This window comes from Vigna umbellata, chromosome 3 (assembly GCF_029865625.1).
Source record: "Vigna umbellata cultivar VRB3 chromosome 3, Vumbellata_1.0, whole genome shotgun sequence".
Taxonomy (NCBI): Eukaryota; Viridiplantae; Streptophyta; class Magnoliopsida; order Fabales; family Fabaceae; genus Vigna; species Vigna umbellata.
The window spans coordinates 11282024-11302165 of NC_142167.1; the positions used below are offsets into that span (position 1 = coordinate 11282024).

At 40.4% G+C, this 20142-nt stretch overlaps 1 protein-coding gene across 1 annotated transcript; it reads left to right on the forward strand.

The window, feature by feature from the left end:
- The first annotated feature begins 613 nt into the window (after nt 1-613).
- Nucleotides 614-3244, forward strand: LOC124825632 (uncharacterized). The gene has a single exon (XM_047298293.2). It carries the CDS (start codon nt 614-616, stop codon nt 3242-3244), a length of 2631 nt encoding a protein of 876 aa, XP_047154249.2.
- The last annotated feature ends 16898 nt before the right edge of the window (nt 3245-20142 follow it).

A 20142-nucleotide genomic window follows, 5' to 3' on the forward strand; every position in this document is an offset into this window, starting at 1 on the left:
TAGGACTTTTGGTTGTCTTAAGATCTCAATTCTTAATGCAGAAATAATTGTTAGGTTTTCCAAGGAATTGGAGTCTAATAAGGAAGTCTAGGCTCTCTCTACCAAGGAATTGGGTTTGAGTAATTTAGTAGATTGACATTGGCTTTTGAATGAAGAGGAAGTGATTTTCTTTACATAAGAGTGAAGTAGGTGAAATCATACCCCCAACAATACCATTCCATATCATTTCTAATCTTTCCATTTCCAAGTGTTTGAGTATCTAAGATCACTTTTATTAATTATGTTTCATGTTTACTTTATTTGCATAAAAACACAAATTATGAAGCATTCTTTAGTCTAAGTTAGTTGGAAATTATACGATTGTTTGGTGACACGAGTCTCTTGGGAAACGATATCTGGTCTTACCGGTTTTATTACTTTGAACGATTTGGTACACTTGCCAAAGAGTTAACAAGTTTTTGGCGCCGTTGCCGGGGACTCGGTGTTAGTACTTTACTGTTGTGTAATTCTTAACCAACTTAGGCTTTATTCTTATATTCTTTATACTGTGAATAAATTTGTTTTTATTAATCTTAAAGTTAATCTTGTGCTCTAGTATTGTTGTTTTTAGTGAATGCAGACAAAAATTCGTACTAGAAGCACACCATCACTTGAACCTCTTCTATTGGATCCTGAAGTTGAAAAGACAGTAAGAAGAAACAATAGCCAAAGAAGAAGAGAAAACAGGACTTCAAGAGACATTTCTCCTACACCTGTAACCTCTGAGCTACCAAACTCTCCTACAGCTGATCAGGAAATGGGGGATATGGGTGACAATATGAATGACAATGGTGATAGACAAGCAAGGCGCACCTTGGAAGATTACTCTACTTTCGCAGGACCGCTCCACTTTAATAGTATTGCTCGACCACAGGTAAATGCTGTGAACATGGAAATGAAGCCTGCTCTCATTCATCTGGTGCAGAGTAATCAGTTCAATGGCCTATCACACGAGAACCCTTATAATCATTTGGCAACTTTCTTGGAAATTTGCAACACTGTAAAGATTCATCAAGTGCCGGATGAAGCGATAAGGCTCAGCTTATTTCCATTCTCCTTGGGAGGTAATGCGAAGATGTGGCTGAATTCTTTCCCTGAAAATAGCTTTACTACTTGGGAAGATGTTGTGGCAAAATTCCTCAACAAATTCTTTCCACAGTCCAAGGTTAACAAAGGGAAACAGGAGATTTCATATTTTCAGCAGGATGTCAATGAGACTCTGAGTCAAGCCTGGGACAGATTCAAAGGGCTACTGAGAAAGACACCCACTCATGGGTTTGATGAGCCTACCGTTCTCAACATGTTTTTGGTAGGATTGAGATCCCAAACCAAATTGATGTTGGATGCCTCAGCAGGAGGAAATATCCGCTGGAAGACTCCAGACGAAGCCCATGAGCTGATAGAGAATATGGCTTCTAATGACAATGAAGTGCAAAATGAAAGGGCTCAACTCGAACAAAAAGGTGTTTTTCAACTACAATCTCAGGACGCCTTGTTAGCTCAAAACAAGATAATGACTCAACAACTTGAAGCTCTCATGAACAAACTCTCTCAGTTGCCAAAAGAGCTCCAAAATGTTTCTCAAGCTCAACATCAAGGTTGTGAGTTATGTGGTGGAGATCATGTGAATGGTCAGTGTGCCATGCAAGCAAAGTCCCAAGGAGAGGTGAACTATATGGGTAATCAAGGTAGACAAGGTAACTACAACCAAGGGTGGAGACCTCACCCAAGCATGGGTCAAGAACAAGCTGGGCCATCAAATAGACCACCACAACAACAATATCAACAACATTCCTCTTTATTAGACAGGACCTCAAAGTTGGAGGATACTCTTCAGCAGTTTATGCAAGTGTCCATCTCCAACCATAAAAGCACGGAAGCTTCCATCAGGAATTTGGAGATACAAGTTGGTCAACTGGCCAAGAAGCTAGAGGAAAAGTCTAATAAGAGTTTTGGAGCCAATACTGAAACTAATCCGAAGGAAGAATGCAATGTAATCAGTACTAGAAGTGGAAAGGTATTAGCTCAGAGAGAGATGGAGGAAAAAGCAAAGAAAGATTATGAGATGGAACAAGTTAGTGGAGAGAATAATAAATTGAAAGAAGATGAGTCAGAAGAAAAGGAAAATGTTAGAGGAGAGAAAAAGAAAGAAGAGGGAGATGAGAGAAGAAAAGGAAAGGAAGTTGAGAAGCCTCTTCCCTATCCACAAATCTACTCAAGAAAGGAGAAAGAGAAGCAATTGGGGCGGTTTATGGATATCTTCAACCAGCTTGAGATCACCATACCCTTTACTGAAGCATTGCAACAAATTCCCGCCTATGCAAAGCACATGAAGCAATTCCTCAACAAGAAAAAGAGGTATTTAGATGAGGAAACAATTGAAGTGCAGGGAAATTGTAGTGCCATCATGCAGAAGACTCTCCCTCCAAAATTTAAAGATCCGGGAAGTTTCACCATCCCGTGCACCATTGGAGACCATGATATAGGGAAGGCTCTCATTGACTTGGGGGCTAGTATCAATCTGATACCCCTATCTATGCTTCAGAAGATTGGTGGTCTTGAAGTCAAGCCTACAAAAATGATGCTGCAGCTGGCGGACAGATCCATCAAGTATCCGTATGGTGTCATGGAAGATGTGGTGGTCAAAATAGATAAACTCCAATTCCCGGTGGATTTTGTAGTTATGGACATGGAAGAAGATGCAGAGATACCACTCATACTTGGAAGACCTTTCATGAAGACAGCAAAGGTTGTCATTCATGTGGAAGAAGGAACAGTGAAATTAAAGGACCAAGATGAGGAAGTAACTTTCAACGTCTTTGGGGTTGAGCAGCAAAATCATGAAAAAGAGACTAGTATTGAAGCCACTGATGAAATTTTATCAATCACTAGTCTAACAGAGCAAGCTGCCAAGTTGGTCAAGAGGAGCCTCAGCTGTTTATCCCCAAGAGTAAAGGGAGAGGAAGAAGAAAAGGAAGAAGAACTAGTTCACCAAAATTCTGTGAAAGCAAGCGATGAGCCCAAACATGGCAAACCAGTGAAATTCAAGAATAGGTTATGGGTCATCAAGAACATCAAGATAAATGGAGTACTTGAGATCGAGGCTCCATATTCTAGGAGAGTCAAGTTGGTGACTAGGAAATTACTGAGAGGATGTTGGTGTCATGACAAGAAGAGACACTGCAACATCAAGAATCAAACTTGAGCTTAATGATGTCAAGCTAATGACGTTAAACAAGCGCTTTTGGGAGGCAACCCAATTTTCTTACCCTTTTTACTTATGGTTGTGTGATTTTTGTGTTTTGTGTATTAGTAGCTTATGTTTTGCATGTTTGTGTAGTTTTGAATTGTTGTGATTTTTGAGTTGTAATGTTGTTTTTGTGGTTTGTATAAGTTTTATGTTATTTGTAGCTTGGTTTGTGTGTAAGTGCATTGAATGAAGGTCTAGAACCAAAAATCACATGGTGAGTGGCCAATTTCGTAGAAATCTGCATTATGCAGAAAACTGATATGGCGCCCAAGCCCCCCCTGCTGAGGGGCGCCCGGGCGCGAGCTGCACCAGTGGCCTCTGCACCAGATTGACTGAGTGGCGCCCAAGCCCCCCTGCACCAGGGGCGCCCGGGCGTGAGCTGCACCAGGGGCGCCCAGCACCAAAAATTCTGGTTCTGCACTTTTGTTTTCTTGATTTATGATGAGTTTCCCATTCTTTTGCACTCTTTCACACACTCCTTTTGATGTGTTGTTATTCCTTTTTGTGTTGTTGTACCTTTGGGAAGCTTAATTCTAAGATTTCCCTCTTTGTTCTTGTACTTTTGTCTTTGTTTGTTTTGGCTTTCATTGTTTTGTTTTTTTTTTTGCTTTCTTTTGCATATTTCTTTTAGTTTGTTTTATGGATTCTTCTCTCCAGTTGTTGACTATGAGATACTAAGTTTGCTTTGAGCTTTGTTGTTACAGGATAAGATCTTCCTAAGGACTTAACAAGTTTGAAACCACCATTGGCCAACCTATGACTTGAAAATTTTGCTGCTCGTGTAGCATGGCCTGGGGGCCAGGCCCCTACTGATGGGGGAGGTGGAGCAGTTGCGGAGTATACTCTACTGTTGGAGGAAGATGTTTCAGATGAAAGTGAAGCTAGTGTCCTACACTGCTGGAGATGCAAAGAGTCCATTTTAATTCGGTTTTTCAGTTTTAATTTCCAGTTCTTATTTGCTTTCAGTATTTGTGTTTTTGATTTCTTTTTGACTTGCCTTGTGGATAGTTCTTGTGCAATTGGTCTGGTGATTTGAGTGAATCATATGTTAAGCTTGAAATGAATGCAAATCTCTTGTGCTTGCTCTTTATCTATGAGAATTGTTTTGAAAATCTGATTTAGATTATGTGGTTGAGCTTGTTGAACAGAGATTGTGGTTGCTTGTATCTGTTTAGATAGATGCTTGGTTTTAATTGTGATCAATATTCTTGGCATGATGTTTATCAAACTTTGGAACTTTGAGTAAACCTGTGAGATGTTGTGCCTCAGAGTTTATTGCTGAATGTTATTACTTTGGAATCACAGTTGATTTTGCCTAAGTTTCTCTATTTGAACTATTTGCTTGCTTGTTACAAATGATCAAGGCCATCTTGTTCTTCCACCTCTTCTACATTTTGAACCTAAAAGCCAATGTATAACCTTTGAACCTTAAAGAAAACTTTCTCATTCCCGAAACCTTAAGCTTATTGAAAAATCCTTAACCTCCTTACCTTGAGTTGAGATGATCATATATATTAGAGTGAGGAGAATGGTCTAAGTTTGGGGGAGTGTAAAAAGGGGAGCATTGAGAAAACAATAAGTTGAGTTAAAAAGAAAGAAAAGGAAGAAAGAGGAAGAAAAACAAAAACATGAATTCAATGACCAAGAGTTGGGAAATAGGTTGAGAGTGGTTTATTCAATTTTGGAGAAAAAGAGATACTATGTTATATCATGAATTAAATTGTTTGGTCTCTTATCTCAAGGTACTTTGTTGTTGAGAAAAACCAATTTTTCTTCTTAGCCCAGCCACAATACAAGCTTCAAAAAGTCCTTGTGATGTAACTTGCTTGTAATGTGTTTGAAATTGTTGAAACGAAAGGCAAAGTTTATTTGTGTAACATTGTGATATTTGAGAGTTAGACACACATCCTTATACACCATTGTGCTTGAGTGAAACACTTTCCTTGGTGAGGATTGGTTCCATGCACTCATTGAAAACATCTTGCCATGTTTGTTGATCTATCATTTGCATCTATCTTGTGACTTTTAATTTGTGAGCACCATGATTGAAGTTTAGCTTGTTAAGACTATATTGTCTCTTGAATGTGATTTATAAGTTGAGCAAGCATGATTGATTTTGTTTATTTGATTGAAACTATGCTTGACCAGCTAGACCATTGTGATTGAATTGTTTGCTAGGAGAAGTACTTTTGCTTGAGGACAAGCAAAGTTGTAAGTTTGAGGGTATTTGATAATGCTAAATTTTACCATATTTTAAGCATCATTTTAGTAGCAAAATCAACTCCTTTCTAACTTATAACTTGCTTAGTCCTCTTGTTTTGTCTTGTTTTCTATATATTTGTGTTTTTGGCTACCTTGATGTACTTTCATCAATAATCCCTTATTTTGTAGCTAAAAATGAGCTTGGAAGACTCTCCAACAAACGATAGAACTGGACCAAGAAATTAGCACGAAGAAATGCCATCAGCAGTGCAAGAACGCTCGTCCCAGGAGAGCGGACGCTCGTCCAGAAGGCAGAAGAACGGACGCTCGTCCAGAGTGGAAGCACGAGCGAACGCTCGTCCCAGAACAGTGGACGTTCGTCTAGGAAGGATGACGCTCGTCCCAGGACAGTGGACGTTCGTCCAGGAAGGAGGACGCTCGTCCAGGAGGACGCTTGTCCGAGGGCGCTCGTCCCAGAAGCGGGCGCTCGTCCAAGAAGCAGACGCTCGTCCAGCCAGGCAGAAGTGGACGCTCGTCCAGCCAGGCAGAGGACGTTCGTCCAGAAAGCTCGTCCAGAGGAGAGGACGTTCGTCCATGATAGGACGCTCGTCCCAGGCAGAGGACGCTCGTCCAAGCCAGAATAGGGCGCTCGTCCAGATGCGAGAGGCTCGCGCCCGGGCGCGAAACAGAGAGGGCGCCCGGGCGCGACTTTTCGCCAGGTTTGAATTTTTACGAGAGCTTCGCGCTCGGGCGCAACTGACAGAGGGCGCCCGGGCGCGATTTTTACTGATGTGGCAGACAGCTTATTTAACCCTAAAACGCGAAGGGGAAGGGATCTTTTGCTGCCCAGACACGATTTCTCTCAATTGGAGCTCTTGGAGGCGAGCTAGGAGCTGTGGAAACAGTCCTTCTTCATCCTTGGGTCTTCTTCCTTCTCCCATTTCCACCATTGTTGTAAGCTTGAGCTCTCCATTCATGGAGAGCTAGTTTCATTATTGTTGGGGGATTGATGTAGCCACTGAAATCTTATGTAAAATACTATGTTTTGAATGAATTTATGCCTCTTTCATTGATTGTTAGTGTTTAATTCCTTTTCTTAATGCTTGTTGTGAAATTGCTACCCATTACATGATTTTAGGGTTTGCTTGATATTGGAAAATGTTGGGTAAATCTGGACTTGGATTAAACACCTAAAGGAAATAGTATCTAGGGATAGAGCTAGGACTTTTGGTTGTCTTAAGATCTCAATTCTTAATGCAGAAATAATTGTTAGGTTTTCCAAGGAATTGGAGTCTAATAAGGAAGTCTAGGCTCTCTCTACCAAGGAATTGGGTTTGAGTAATTTAGTAGATTGACATTGGCTTTTGAATGAAGAGGAAGTGATTTTCTTTACATAAGAGTGAAGTAGGTGAAATCATACCCCCAACAATACCATTCCATATCATTTCTAATCTTTCCATTTCCAAGTGTTTGAGTATCTAAGATCACTTTTATTAATTATGTTTCATGTTTACTTTATTTGCATAAAAACACAAATTATGAAGCATTCTTTAGTCTAAGTTAGGGTGAAATTATACGATTGTTTGGTGACACGAGTCTCTTGGGAAACGATATCCGGTCTTACCGGTTTTATTACTTTGAACGATTTGGTACACTTGCCAAAGAGTTAACACTTACCGGTAAGTGCGTGAGTTGTTTTTCTCCCCTCAGCGGCCTTTTCACCCCTCAGCGGAGCCAACGTAGGTTTCTGAGTGCCGCTGAGCGGCAGTTGCGGTTTCTCCTTTTGCACTTTTTTATGTCTTTTCTGATTCCATCTCTATCCTTCTTCACTTCTTTCACCAAATTCACCTTAAAACCTGCATAAAAACATTGAAATCAAGCATAAACCTGTCAAGCTCTCTTATTTCTAAAAATATAACCAAAAGCATGATTTCAAGCTAGTTTCTAAGTGTTAAAGGTTGCTTTTAGTATCCTTTTTAAGAATGAAAATAACAGTTTTTCAACTGTTATCAGTGGACGAAGTGGTCAAAGTAGGATGAAGGGGACGAAGTGGACGACGTGGACGAGGTGGACGAGGTGGACGACGTGGACGACGTGGACGAAGTGGACGACGGGGAAGAAGTGGACGAAGTGGTGAAGGGGACGCAGTGGAATAAGTTGAAGAAGTGGAAAATGTGGAAGAAGTGGAAGAAGAGCAAGAAGACGAAGTGGACAAAGTGGACGAAGTGGACGAAAAAGAAGAAGAACAACAACAACAAGAAGAACAAGAAGAAAAAGAAGAAGAAGTAGTGGAAGAAGAATAAGTAGAAGAAGTGGACGAGGTGGACGAAGAAGAAGAAGATGAAGAAGAAGAAGAAGAATAACATGAAGAAGAACAAGAAGAAGAAGTGGAAGAAGTGGCAGAAGTTGACGAAGTCGACGATGTGGACGAAGTGGATGAAGTGGATGAAGTGGAAGAAGTAGACTCAATTAACGAAGTTGATGAACTAGAAGAAGTGGATGAATTGGACGAAGTGGAACAAGTGGAAGAAGTAGAGTAAGTAGAACAAGATGAACAAGAAGAAGAAATGGACGAAGTGAACGAAGTGGACGAAGTGGGCGAAGTGGGCGAAGTGGACGAAGTGGACGAAGTGGAAGACGTGGAAAAAGAAGAATAAGTAGGACAAGATGAACAAGAAGAAGAACAAGAAGAAGAAGTGGAAGAAGAATAAGAAGAACAAGTGGATGAAGTGGGAGAAGTGGACAAAGTTGAAGTGGAAGAAGAAGAATAAGCAGAAAGAGATGAACAAGAAGAAGAACAAGAAGAAGTGCAAGAAGTGGAAGAAGTGGAGAAGTTGACGAAGTGGACAAAGTGGACGAAGTAGACGAAGTGGACGATGTGGACGAAGTGGACGAGGTGGATGAGGTGGACTAGGTGGACGAGGTGGACGAGGTGGACGAGGTGGATGAGGTGGACGAGGTGGACGACGTGGACGACGTGGACGATGTGGACAACGTGGACAATGTGGACGACGTGGATGAAGTAGGCGAAGTGGAAGTGGACGAAGTGGACGAGGTTGACGAAGTTGACGAAATTGACGAAGTGAACGATGTGGACGAAGTGGACGGAGTGGCGAAGTGGATGAAATGGACGTAGTGGAAGATGTGGAAAAAGCAGAATAAATAGAACAAGATGAACAAGAAGAAGAACAAGAAGAAGAAGTGGAAGAAGAATAAGAAGAAGAAGTGGAAGAAGTCGGAGAAGTGGACGAAGTGGACAAAGTGGAAGAAGTGGAAGAAACAGAATAAGCAGAAAGAGATGAACAAGAAGAAGAACAAGAAGAAGAAGTGGAAGAAAAATAAGAAGAAGAAGTGAAAAAAGTGGGAGAAGTGGATGAAGTGGAAGAAGTTGAATTGGACGAAGTTGACGAAGTGGTCGAAGTGGACGAGGTTGACGAAGTTGACGAAGTGAACGAAGTGGACGAAGTGGTCGAAGTTTACGAAGTGGATGAAGTGGCGAAGTGGAGGAAGTGGACGAAGTTGACGAAGTGAAGGAAGTGGACGAAATGGACGAAGTGAACGTAGTGGACGAAGTGGAAGACGCGGAAGAAGCAGAATAAGCAGAACAAGATGAACAAGAAGAAGAACAACAAGAAGAAGTGGGAGAAGTGGGAGAAGTGGACGAAGTTGACTAAGTGGTCGAAGTGGACGACGTGGACGAAGTTGATGAAGTGGCGAAGTGGACGAAGTGGACAAAGTGGACGAAGTGGACGAAGTTGACGAAGTGGACGAAGTGGACGAAGTGGACGAAGTGGACGAAATGGACGAAGTAAACGATGTGGACGATGTGAACGAAGTGGACGAAGTGGACGAAGTGGACGAAGTGGACGAAGTGGACGAAGTGTACGAAGTGGACGAAGTGGACGAAGTGTGCGAAGTGGACGAAGTTGACGAGGTGGACGAAGTGGACGAAATGGACGAAATGGATGATGTGGATAAAGTGGACGAAGTAGACAAAGTAGACGAGGTGGAGGAGGTGGACGAAGTAGACGAGGTGGACGAGGTGGACGAAGTGGACGAAGTGGACGAAGTGGACTCAATGGTGAAGTTGAACAATTAGAAGAAGTGGACGAAGTGGAACAACGGGAAACAGCAGAGTAAGCAGAACAAGATGAACAAGAAGAAGAAGTGGAAGAAGAATAAGAAGAAGAAGTGGAAGAAGTGGGAGAAGTTGACGAAGTGGACAAAATGGACGAAGTGGAAGACGTGGAAGAAGCAGAATAAGCAGAACAAGATGAACAAGAAGAAGTGGAAGAAGAATAAGAAGAAGAAGTGGAAGAAGTGGGAGAAGTGGAAGAATTGGACAAAGTGGACAAAGTGTAAGAAGTTGAAGTGGACGAAGTTGACAAAGTTGACAAAGTTGACGAAGTGGAAGAAGTGGACGAAGTGGACAAAGTGGACGAAGTGGTCGAAGTAGGACGAAGGGGACGAAGTGGACGACGGGGACGAAGTGGACGAAGTGGCGAAGTGGACGAAGTGGAATAAGTGGAAGAAGTGGAAAATGTGGAAGAAGTGGAAGAAGTGGAAGAAGTGAAAGAAGAGCAAGAATACGAAGTGGACAAAGTGGACGAAGTGGACGAAAAAGAAGGAGAAGAAGAACAACAAGAAGAACAAGAAGAACAAGAAGAAAAAGAAGAAGAAGTAGTGGAAGAAGAATAAGAAGAGGAAGTGGACGAAGTGCACGAAGTCGACAAAGTGGACGAAGAAGAAGAAGATGAAGAAGAAGAAGAAGAATAAGATGAAGAATAACAAGAAGAAGAAGTGGAAGAAGTGGCAGAAGTGGACGAAGTGGACGATGTGGACGAGGTGGACGAGGTGGATGAGGTGGACGAAGTTGATGAACTGGATGAAGTGGATGAATTGGACGAATTGGAACAAGTGGAAGAAGTAGAGTAAGCAGAACAAGATGAACAAGAAGAAGAACAAGAAGAAGAAGCGGAAGAAGAATAAGAAGAAGAAGTGTAAGTTGTGGGAGAAGTTGACGAAGTGGACGAAGTGGACGAAGTTGACGAAATGGACGAAGTGGACGACGTGGACGAAGTGAACGAAGTGGAGGAAGTGGGCGAAGTGGACGAAGTGGACGTAGTGGACGAAGTGGACGTAGTGGACGAAGTGGAAGACGTGGAAAAAGAAGAATAAGTAGGACAAGGTGAACAAGAAGAAGAATAAGAAGAAGAAGTGGAAGAAGAATAAGAAGAACAAGTGGAAGAAGTGGGAGAACTGGACAAAGTTGAAGAAGTGGAAGAAGAAGAATAAGCAGAAATAGATGAACAAGAAGAAGTGCAAGAAGTGGAAGAAGTGGAGAAGTTGACGAAGTAGACAAAGTGGACGAAGTAGACGAAATGGACGATGTGGACGAAGTGGACGAGGTGGACGAGGTGGACGAGGTGGACGAGGTGGACGAGGTGGACGAGGTAGACGAGGTGGACGAGGTGGACGAGGTGGACGACGTGGACAACGTGGACAATGTGGACGACGTGGATGAAGTGGACGAAGTGGAAGTGGACGAAGTGGACGAAGTTGACGAAATTGACGAAATGGACGATGTGGACGGAGTGGCGAAGTGGACGAAGTGGACATAGTGGAAGATGTGGAAAAAGCAGAATAAATAGAACAAGATGGACAAGAAGAAAAACAAGAAGAAGAAGTGGAAGAAGAATAAGAAGAATAAGTGGAAGAAGTCGGAGAAGTGGACGAAGTGGACAAAGTGGAAGAAGTGGAAGAAGTAGAAAGAAATGAACAAGAAGAAGAACAAGAAGAAGTGGAAGAAAAATAAGAAGAAGAAGTGAAAGAAGTGGGAGAAGTGGATGAAGTTGAAGAAGTTGAAGTGGACGAAGTTGACGAAGTTGACGTAGTGGTCGAAGTGGACGAGGTTGACGAAGTTGACGAAGTGAACGAAGTGGACGAAGTGGTCGAAGTTTACGAAGTGGACGAAGTGGACGAAATGGACGAAGTGGGCGAAGTTGACGAAGTGGTGAAGCGGACGAAGTTGACGAAGTGGACGAAATGGACGTAGTGGACGAAGTGGAAGACGCGGAAGAAGCAGAATAACAGAACAACATGAACAAGAAGAAGAACAACAAGAAGAAGTGGAAGAAGGAGGAGAAGTGGGAGAAGTGAACCAAGTGGAAGAAGTTGAAGTGGATGAAGTTGACGAAGTGGTCGAAGTGTGATAACAGTTGAAAAACTGTTATTTTCATGCTTAAAAGTGATACTAAAAGCAACCTTTAGACTTAGAAACTAGCTTGAAATCATGCATTTTGTTTATATTTTCAGAAATAAGAGAGCTGGACAGGTTTATGCTTGATTTAAGTGCTTTTGTGCAGGTTTTGAGGTGAATTTGGTGAAAGAAGTGAAGAATGAGAGAGAGGACATTAGAAAAGACAAGAAAGAGTGCAAAAAGAGAAGTCGAAGGCACCGCTCAGCGGCAAACTACCGCTGAGCGGCACTCAAGAGGTGGCGTTGGAACCGCTGAGGGGCAAATGGCCGCTGAGGGGAAGAAAGAAGACGCGTAACCACCGCTGAGCAGTAAATGGCGCTGAGCGGCACTTTTTGGGCTTGGGCTTTTGTAATCTTTTGTAACTCTAGATTAGTATATAAGGGCTTGCACGTCCTTTAGTTAGGGATCTTTGGCAGAAACGAGGCAAACACTCTCTCTTTCACCCCTTTGAAGGAGGATCTTGGATGCTCAGGCTACCTCTTCCACTTTATTGGGTTTATTCTTTCATACTTTCATTGTTATTCATCTAGGTTCACCATGAATATGGTGAACTAAACCTTGTATGTTTGTTGGGGAATCAATGTAATCTCTTGAAGCTCTCATATATGGAATCTGTTGAGTACATCTTTGAATTAAGACATATGCTTTCTTTCATCATTAGTTAGGGTTTTTCCTCTTTGCTCAATGCTTGCATTGTTTAACTCATTCTAATGCATGATTATTGGTTTTGTCGATACGGACACGTACGGGGAAGTCTAGATCCGGGGAATTTCTCCCAATATTATACTGACAATATTCTATTGGTTGCCTTTAAGCTCCTGCACTCATGAACTAATCATTAGGAATGCTAGGAATTGTATGAACTATTTGATTAGGGAGAAGCCATCTAGAATGGTACATTAGAGAGTGGCATTAACAATGATGATTTGAATGTTGAATTCCTAAAATATATGAGAGTGGATGAGATGAAATTGACCCCCAACAACATATTCATTCATATATTCCATTGAAAGTGTTTATCTTTTGTCTTTGCCATTGATCAAAATTCATGCATACATGTTTATTTTCTGTCTTGCATTTTAAACTCAAATATTTCGTTTGTAAGTCTTAGTTAATCAAGAAACCACATAACTAAACTAGGCCGTGAGTCCTTTGGGAAGAACGATACTTGGTCTTACCAAGTTTTATTACTTGAACGATTCGGTCATACTTGCCGATTGTGAAACAAGTTTGTGACATCATATTTTGGTGCTTACAAATTTGTCCATCAAGTTTTTGGCGCCGTTGCCGGGGATTCATGGTTTAACTGGTTAATTTGTGTGATTATTGATTACCTTTGACTTTAATTTTGAATTTCTGTTTTTATTTTTTCTGTTTTTATTAGATTTTATTTTTTTTTAGATTTGATTTTTATCTTTTAGATTAGATTTTATTTTTATCTTTTTAGATTAGATTTTATTTTATTTTCGAATTTTTATTTTATTTTTCTGTTTTCTGTTTTTCTATTTTCTGTTTTTTATTTTTAGGTTAGATTTTATTAGATTTTATTTTTATCTTTTAGGTTAGGTTAGATTTTTATCTTTTTAGATTAGATTTTATTTTTTAGATTAGGTTTTATTATATTTTATTTGATTCTATCTTCTAAATCTTTTATCTTCTTATATCTTTTCAATCTTTATTTTCTTCTATATCTTTTTGTGCTAACAAATCTGTTCTAGGGTTTTGTTTTCTTGTGCATGCAGAAGGCAATTCGAACTACAAGTAAGAAAACAACAGAACCACTACTTGAAGGGCTAGAAGAGAGTAGAAGGAGGAGAAGAATCAGAACGTCCAGAGAACTTTTCCCTTCTCCTGAAACTCTCCTACAATCATCACCACAAGGTTCTGTTCATAGCACAGGGAGTATGGAGAACAATAATAATGCTAGAAGAACTCTTGCAGATTACACTAATCTTGCTGGACCTCAGCACTTCAATAGCATAGCTCGGCCTAGAGTCAATGCAGCCAACATGGAGGTCAAACCAGCATTAATTCAACTGGTAAAGAGTAATCAATTTAATGGGTTATCACATGAAAGCCCATATGAGCACCTTACAACATTTAATGAGATCTGTAACACGGTCAAGATTAACGGGGTGCCAGACGAAGCTATCAAACTTAGCTTGTTTCCTTTCTCATTGGGAGGCAATGCTAAGCTTTGGTTGAACTCTTTTCCAGAAGAAAGTTTCACGGAGTGGGAAGCAGTGGTTACAAAGTTTCTAAGCAAATACTTTCCACAATCTAAAGTGACTAAAGGAAAGCAAGAGATATCTTCATTCAAGCAGGGCATGGAGGAATCACTGGGACATGCATGGGACAGGTATAAAAGCTTGTTACGTAAAACTCCCACGCATGGCTTTGAAGATCAAGAAGTAGTCCTAACTTTCCTTGGAGGGCTTGGTTCACAAACCAAGATGATGTTGGATGCCTCAGCTGGAGGCAATATCAAATGGAAAACTCCAGAGGAAGCAACTGAAATTATTGAAAATATGGCTACAAGTGATAATGAGCTTCACAATGAAAGAGGCGCCCCTATGCAACAGAAAGGGGTTCTTCAATTACAAACCCATGATGCTCTGCTAGCACAGAATAAGATTCTAACTCAACAGCTGGAAACTCTGACCAAAACTCTTGCTTCACTACCTAAAGAGTTAAAATCTGCTGCACAGGTACAAACCCAGTTGTGCGAACTGTGTGGAGGTGATCACATCAATGGCCAGTGTGCTTTTCCAGTAGAGGCCTTGGAGGATGTTAACTTCATGGCTAATCAGTTTCCATACCGTCAAGGAAATTATAATCAGGGTTGGAAACCACATCCAAGCATTGGCCAAGGACAAACTAGGCAGGCTAATCAGTTTAATAAGCAGCAGCAGCAACCAACTTTGTGGCAACAATTATCTATGCTTAATGACAGATCAACAAAGTTGGAAGAAACTCTTCAGCAATTCATCCAAAAAACTGAATCTTCTCAAAAGAGCACTGAAGCTGCTATAAAGAATCTGGAGATTCAGATGGGTCAGATCACTAAGCAATTGGAAGAAAGACCCAACAGAAACTTTGGGGCTAATACTGAGGTTAACCCCAGAGAAGAGTGCAAAGTGGTCAAGAGTGTAAATGAAGAGATCATTGAGTTGGAAGAAGAAGAAGAAACAGAAGAAAGAAGAGAAATAGAGAGTGAAAATAATTTTCCTTTTCCAATAAATCAGGAGAAACAAATGGATTTCACAGAATTATTTAATATGTTGGATAATGAAGCACCTTGGGAGCAGATTCTACAGAAAATCACAGTTTACACAAAATCTGATGAGAACATCTCTACAAAGAAAAGACGTAGAGATGAGGAAGCAAAGAAGTGTATAGCTGTTAAAAAAGAGCCATTCCCTCCTAAAGCATCTGATCCAGGCAGCTTTTCTATCCCTTGTTCTATAGGGAAGAAAAAGGTAAAGAAAGCTCTCCTTGATTTAGGTTCAAGTGTTAACTTGATGCCTTATTCTTTACTGGAGCAAATTGGCAAGGTTAAAATGAAACCTGCAAAGGTTAGAATAGTAATGGCCGATGGATCTTCAAAGGAGTCAAGTGGAATTGTAGAGGACATTATAGTTTGTGTTGGCAAACTTCAGTTCTTGGCAGACTTTGTGGTGATGAAGATGGAGACCGAGAAGATACCTATCATACTTGGAAGACCGTTTATGAAAACGGCCAGGGCTATCATTGATGTGAATGAAGGTATAGTGGTTCTCCAAGACAGAGAGGAGAGAGTGGTGGTGGATGTGTTCAAAGATGAGATACAAACAAAGGAGGAAGAAGCCAGTTATAAAGCTGCATTTCGAGATGCACCCATAACGAGAGGTAAAAATAAAAATCTTAAGGTTTCTGATAACCATTGTTTGTATTTTCAGGCACCCAAGGTAGAAGAGATTGGAAAAGGAGAAGAAGTTCCTAGAGACTGGAAAAAATTAAGACTCCAACTTGGCACACCTGTAAGACTCAAGAACAAGTTGTGGGTTATTAAAGGCTTTAAAGAGAAGGAGATGATAGAGATAGAGTCTCCATATTCTAGAGAATCTAAGACAGTCCAAAGGAAGCAGTTGAAGGGTTGGTGGAAGGACTACGTCAACTATAAAGAAGATGGAACGTGAGCTTTAACAGGGTCAAGCTAGTGACGTTAAAGAAGCGCTTGCTGGGAGGCAACCCAGTGGATTTACAAACTTTTGATTTGGTTTTGTAATTTATAATTTGTGAATATTATTCTGTAATTTTTTTTTTTTTTTTTTTTTGGATTTAGCATCTACTGAAGGATGCTAGGTGGTTAAGTATCTACTGAAGGATACTAAGTTTGTAACACCTACTGATGGGTGTTGGTGAGAAGATTTTGCACCTACTGATGGGTGCTGGTAAGTTTGAAACACCTACTGATGGGTGTTGGTGGATTTTGGGTCAGGCTCGTGACGTTAAACAAGCGCTACCTGGGAGGCAACCCAGTTGATTGATTGTTTTCTGTTTGTCTATTTTAGTTAGGGTTTGCATAAGCATTTTTAACATTGAATTACAGGGAACCTATGAGGGGTAGGTTAGGAAGGCACGTAGGTCAAGAAAGAAGGAGAAGGGCACATCAAGAAAGTGCCGCTGAGCGGCAATTACCGCTGAGCGGTACTATTGCAGATGGGCTTAAGTTCCCCTTAGCGGAACCCGAGCCCATTGGGGTATTTTTAAACCCTAAGCTGCGTAATTTCTCAGTCTTTCAAGCTCTTCTCTGCACAAACACTCCCACATACCTTCTCTTAGGTTTTCCACATCTTTTTACTCTTCCCTCTTAAGAAAATTTCTCTTCCACTCACTTGCTCACTAGTTTTCCATCTAAGTTTGGGGTTGGGAGAGAGCATCATTGAAGGGGCTGATTTCTTCATTATGGTTTACTAATGCTTAACAATGTATCTTTTGGTTTTGTGAATTATGTTTGATGCAGGGATGGCCTCCTCATCGGGCAAAAAGAATCAAGACTATAAGATCCAAGAAGAAGGAGGATACAGAGGACAGCTCAGATTGAGGAGGAGTTGAGATAGCATTTACTGATGAATGTTATCATAACTAGAGCAGGACTTATGCTTTGTGTGGTTTAAGTTTTCTGAACTTATTTGTTTTTGTTTTTAGATTAGGGTTTGATGTACTCTATTGAACACCTGGTTTGTTATGATGGTTTGTTATGATGGTTTGTTATTAACTGTGATTGTGTGATAAGTAATGCTTGATGATGCTTATTGATTGATTGATGTTGAGATGATGTGCACATTAAAATGCTTATACAGGTGATTCACAAGCTTTGTGAACAAATGCATAATATCATGATTGTGATTGTGAAATTAAGCAGGATGTGCATGTCAAATGTGAATGAGCTTATATGTGAGGTTTTGAGCTCCAGAGTTGTTATTGTTGAATGCTGTTACTTTGAAAGCATGAATGACTTTGCCCAGGTTTTCTATGATTGAATCAATTGCTTGTTTTGCATCATATGATCAAAGGCCGTGTTTTTGAAACCCTTTTTATTGGCCAAATTCCTAAAGTTAGCCTTCTAAAAGAGAACACGTTGTGTTCTATCCTTTGAACCCTTAGCCTTAAATATACACTGAACACCCTTGATTGATAATCTTTACCTTGAGTTAAGTAGAAGATCTTGTGTGGTATTGTTAAATGTTCAAGTTTGGGGTTATTGGGGAAACATGAAAAAGGAAAAAGCATTGAGCTAACAGCTAAAAAGTAAGAATATGTAAAGAAAAGAAAAGAAAAAGAAGCAAAGCTCAATGCAAATGCAAAAGCAAAGGCAAAAGAAAGTTGGGAATGAATAAGAAGATTGTGTTGTTATGATTCTCTTAACACAAGGATTTTGTGATCCAGAAAAACCAATTTTCTTGTTAGCCCAGCCACATTATAAGCCATTGAAAAGTCCTTGTGATGATGCATGCTTGTGAATGTATTTGATTGTGGTTAAATGAAAGTCAAAGTTGATTCATGCGATTGTGATAGTGGAGTGAATGAGTGAAACACTTTACCTCTTATACACTTGTGTGTTGAGTGAAACACTTTACCTAGTGAGGAAATATTCCATAAGCACATGAACATCCATGCTTAATTGATTGATCATTCATGAAAAATAGCATTTGTTGGAATTTAAATGACTTTGTGAACACTAAAGCATGTGCACATCTTGATTGAACTCTTGGTCTTAAGTTTGAGTGAAGTTATTACTTATCTTGAAAAGAGGATTTTGAATGAGTGAACCATCATATGAATTGGTTGGAGATGGAGTTACATTTTATTTGCTTGAGGACAAGCAAAGTTCTAAGTTTGGGGTTGTGATAACAGTTGAAAAACTGTTATTTTCATGCTTAAAAGTGATACTAAAAGCAACCTTTAGACTTAGAAACTAGCTTGAAATCATGCATTTTGTTTATATTTTCAGAAATAAGAGAGCTGGACAGGTTTATGCTTGATTTAAGTGCTTTTGTGCAGGTTTTGAGGTGAATTTGGTGAAAGAAGTGAAGAATGAGAGAGAGGACATTAGAAAAGACAAGAAAGAGTGCAAAAAGAGAAGTCGAAGGCACCGCTCAGCGGCAAACTACCGCTGAGCGGCACTCAAGAGGTGGCGTTGGAACCGCTGAGGGGCAAATGGCCGCTGAGGGGAAGAAAGAAGACGCGTAACCACCGCTGAGCGGTAAATGGCGCTGAGCGGCACTTTTTGGGCTTGGGCTTTTGTAATCTTTTGTAACTCTAGATTAGTATATAAGGGCTTGCACGTCCTTTAGTTAGGGATCTTTGGCAGAAACGAGGCAAACACTCTCTCTTTCACCCCTTTGAAGGAGGATCTTGGATGCTCAGGCTACCTCTTCCACTTTATTGGGTTTATTCTTTCATACTTTCATTGTTATTCATCTAGGTTCACCATGAATATGGTGAACTAAACCTTGTATGTTTGTTGGGGAATCAATGTAATCTCTTGAAGCTCTCATATATGGAATCTGTTGAGTACATCTTTGAATTAAGACATATGCTTTCTTTCATCATTAGTTAGGGTTTTTCCTCTTTGCTCAATGCTTGCATTGTTTAACTCATTCTAATGCATGATTATTGGTTTTGTCGATACGGACACGTACGGGGAAGTCTAGATCCGGGGAATTTCTCCCAATATTATACTGACAATATTCTATTGGTTGCCTTTAAGCTCCTGCACTCATGAACTAATCATTAGGAATGCTAGGAATTGTATGAACTATTTGATTAGGGAGAAGCCATCTAGAATGGTACATTAGAGAGTGGCATTAACAATGATGATTTGAATGTTGAATTCCTAAAATATATGAGAGTGGATGAGATGAAATTGACCCCCAACAACATATTCATTCATATATTCCATTGAAAGTGTTTATCTTTTGTCTTTGCCATTGATCAAAATTCATGCATACATGTTTATTTTCTGTCTTGCATTTTAAACTCAAATATTTCGTTTGTAAGTCTTAGTTAATCAAGAAACCACATAACTAAACTAGGCCGTGAGTCCTTTGGGAAGAACGATACTTGGTCTTACCAAGTTTTATTACTTGAACGATTCGGTCATACTTGCCGATTGTGAAACAAGTTTGTGACATCATATTTTGGTGCTTACAAATTTGTCCATCAAAGTGGACGACGTGGACAAAGTTGACGAAGTGGCAAAGTGGACAAATTGGACAAAGTGGACGAAGTTGACGAAGTGGACGAAGTGGACGAAATGGACGAAATGGACGATGTGGACGATGTGAACGAAGTGGACGAAGTGGACGAAGTAGACGAAGTGGACGAAGTGAGTGAAGTGGACGAAGTTGACGAGGTGGACGAAGTGGACGAAGTGGACGAAGTGGATGAAATGGACGAAGTGGACCAAGTAGACAAAGTAGACGAGGTGGACGAGGTGGACGAAGTGGACTCAATGGCGAGGTTGAAGAATTGGAAGAAGTGGACGAAGTGGAACAACTGGAAGCAGCAGAGTAAGTAGAACAAGATGAACAAGAAGAAGAACAAGAAGAAGAAGTGGAAGAAGAATAAGAAGAAGAAGTGGAAGAAGTGGGAGAAGTTGAAGTAATGGACGAAATGGACGAAGTGGAAGACGTGGAAGAAGCAGAATAAGTAGAAGAAGATGAACAAGAAGAAGAACAAAAAGAAGAAGTGGAAGAAGAATAAGAATAAGAAGTCGAAGAAGTGGGTGAAGTGGAAGAAATAGACGAAGTGGACAAAGTGTAAGAAGTTGAAGTGGACGAATTTGACAAAGTTGATGAAGTTGACGAAGTTGACGATGTTGACAAAGTTGACGAAGTGGAAGAAG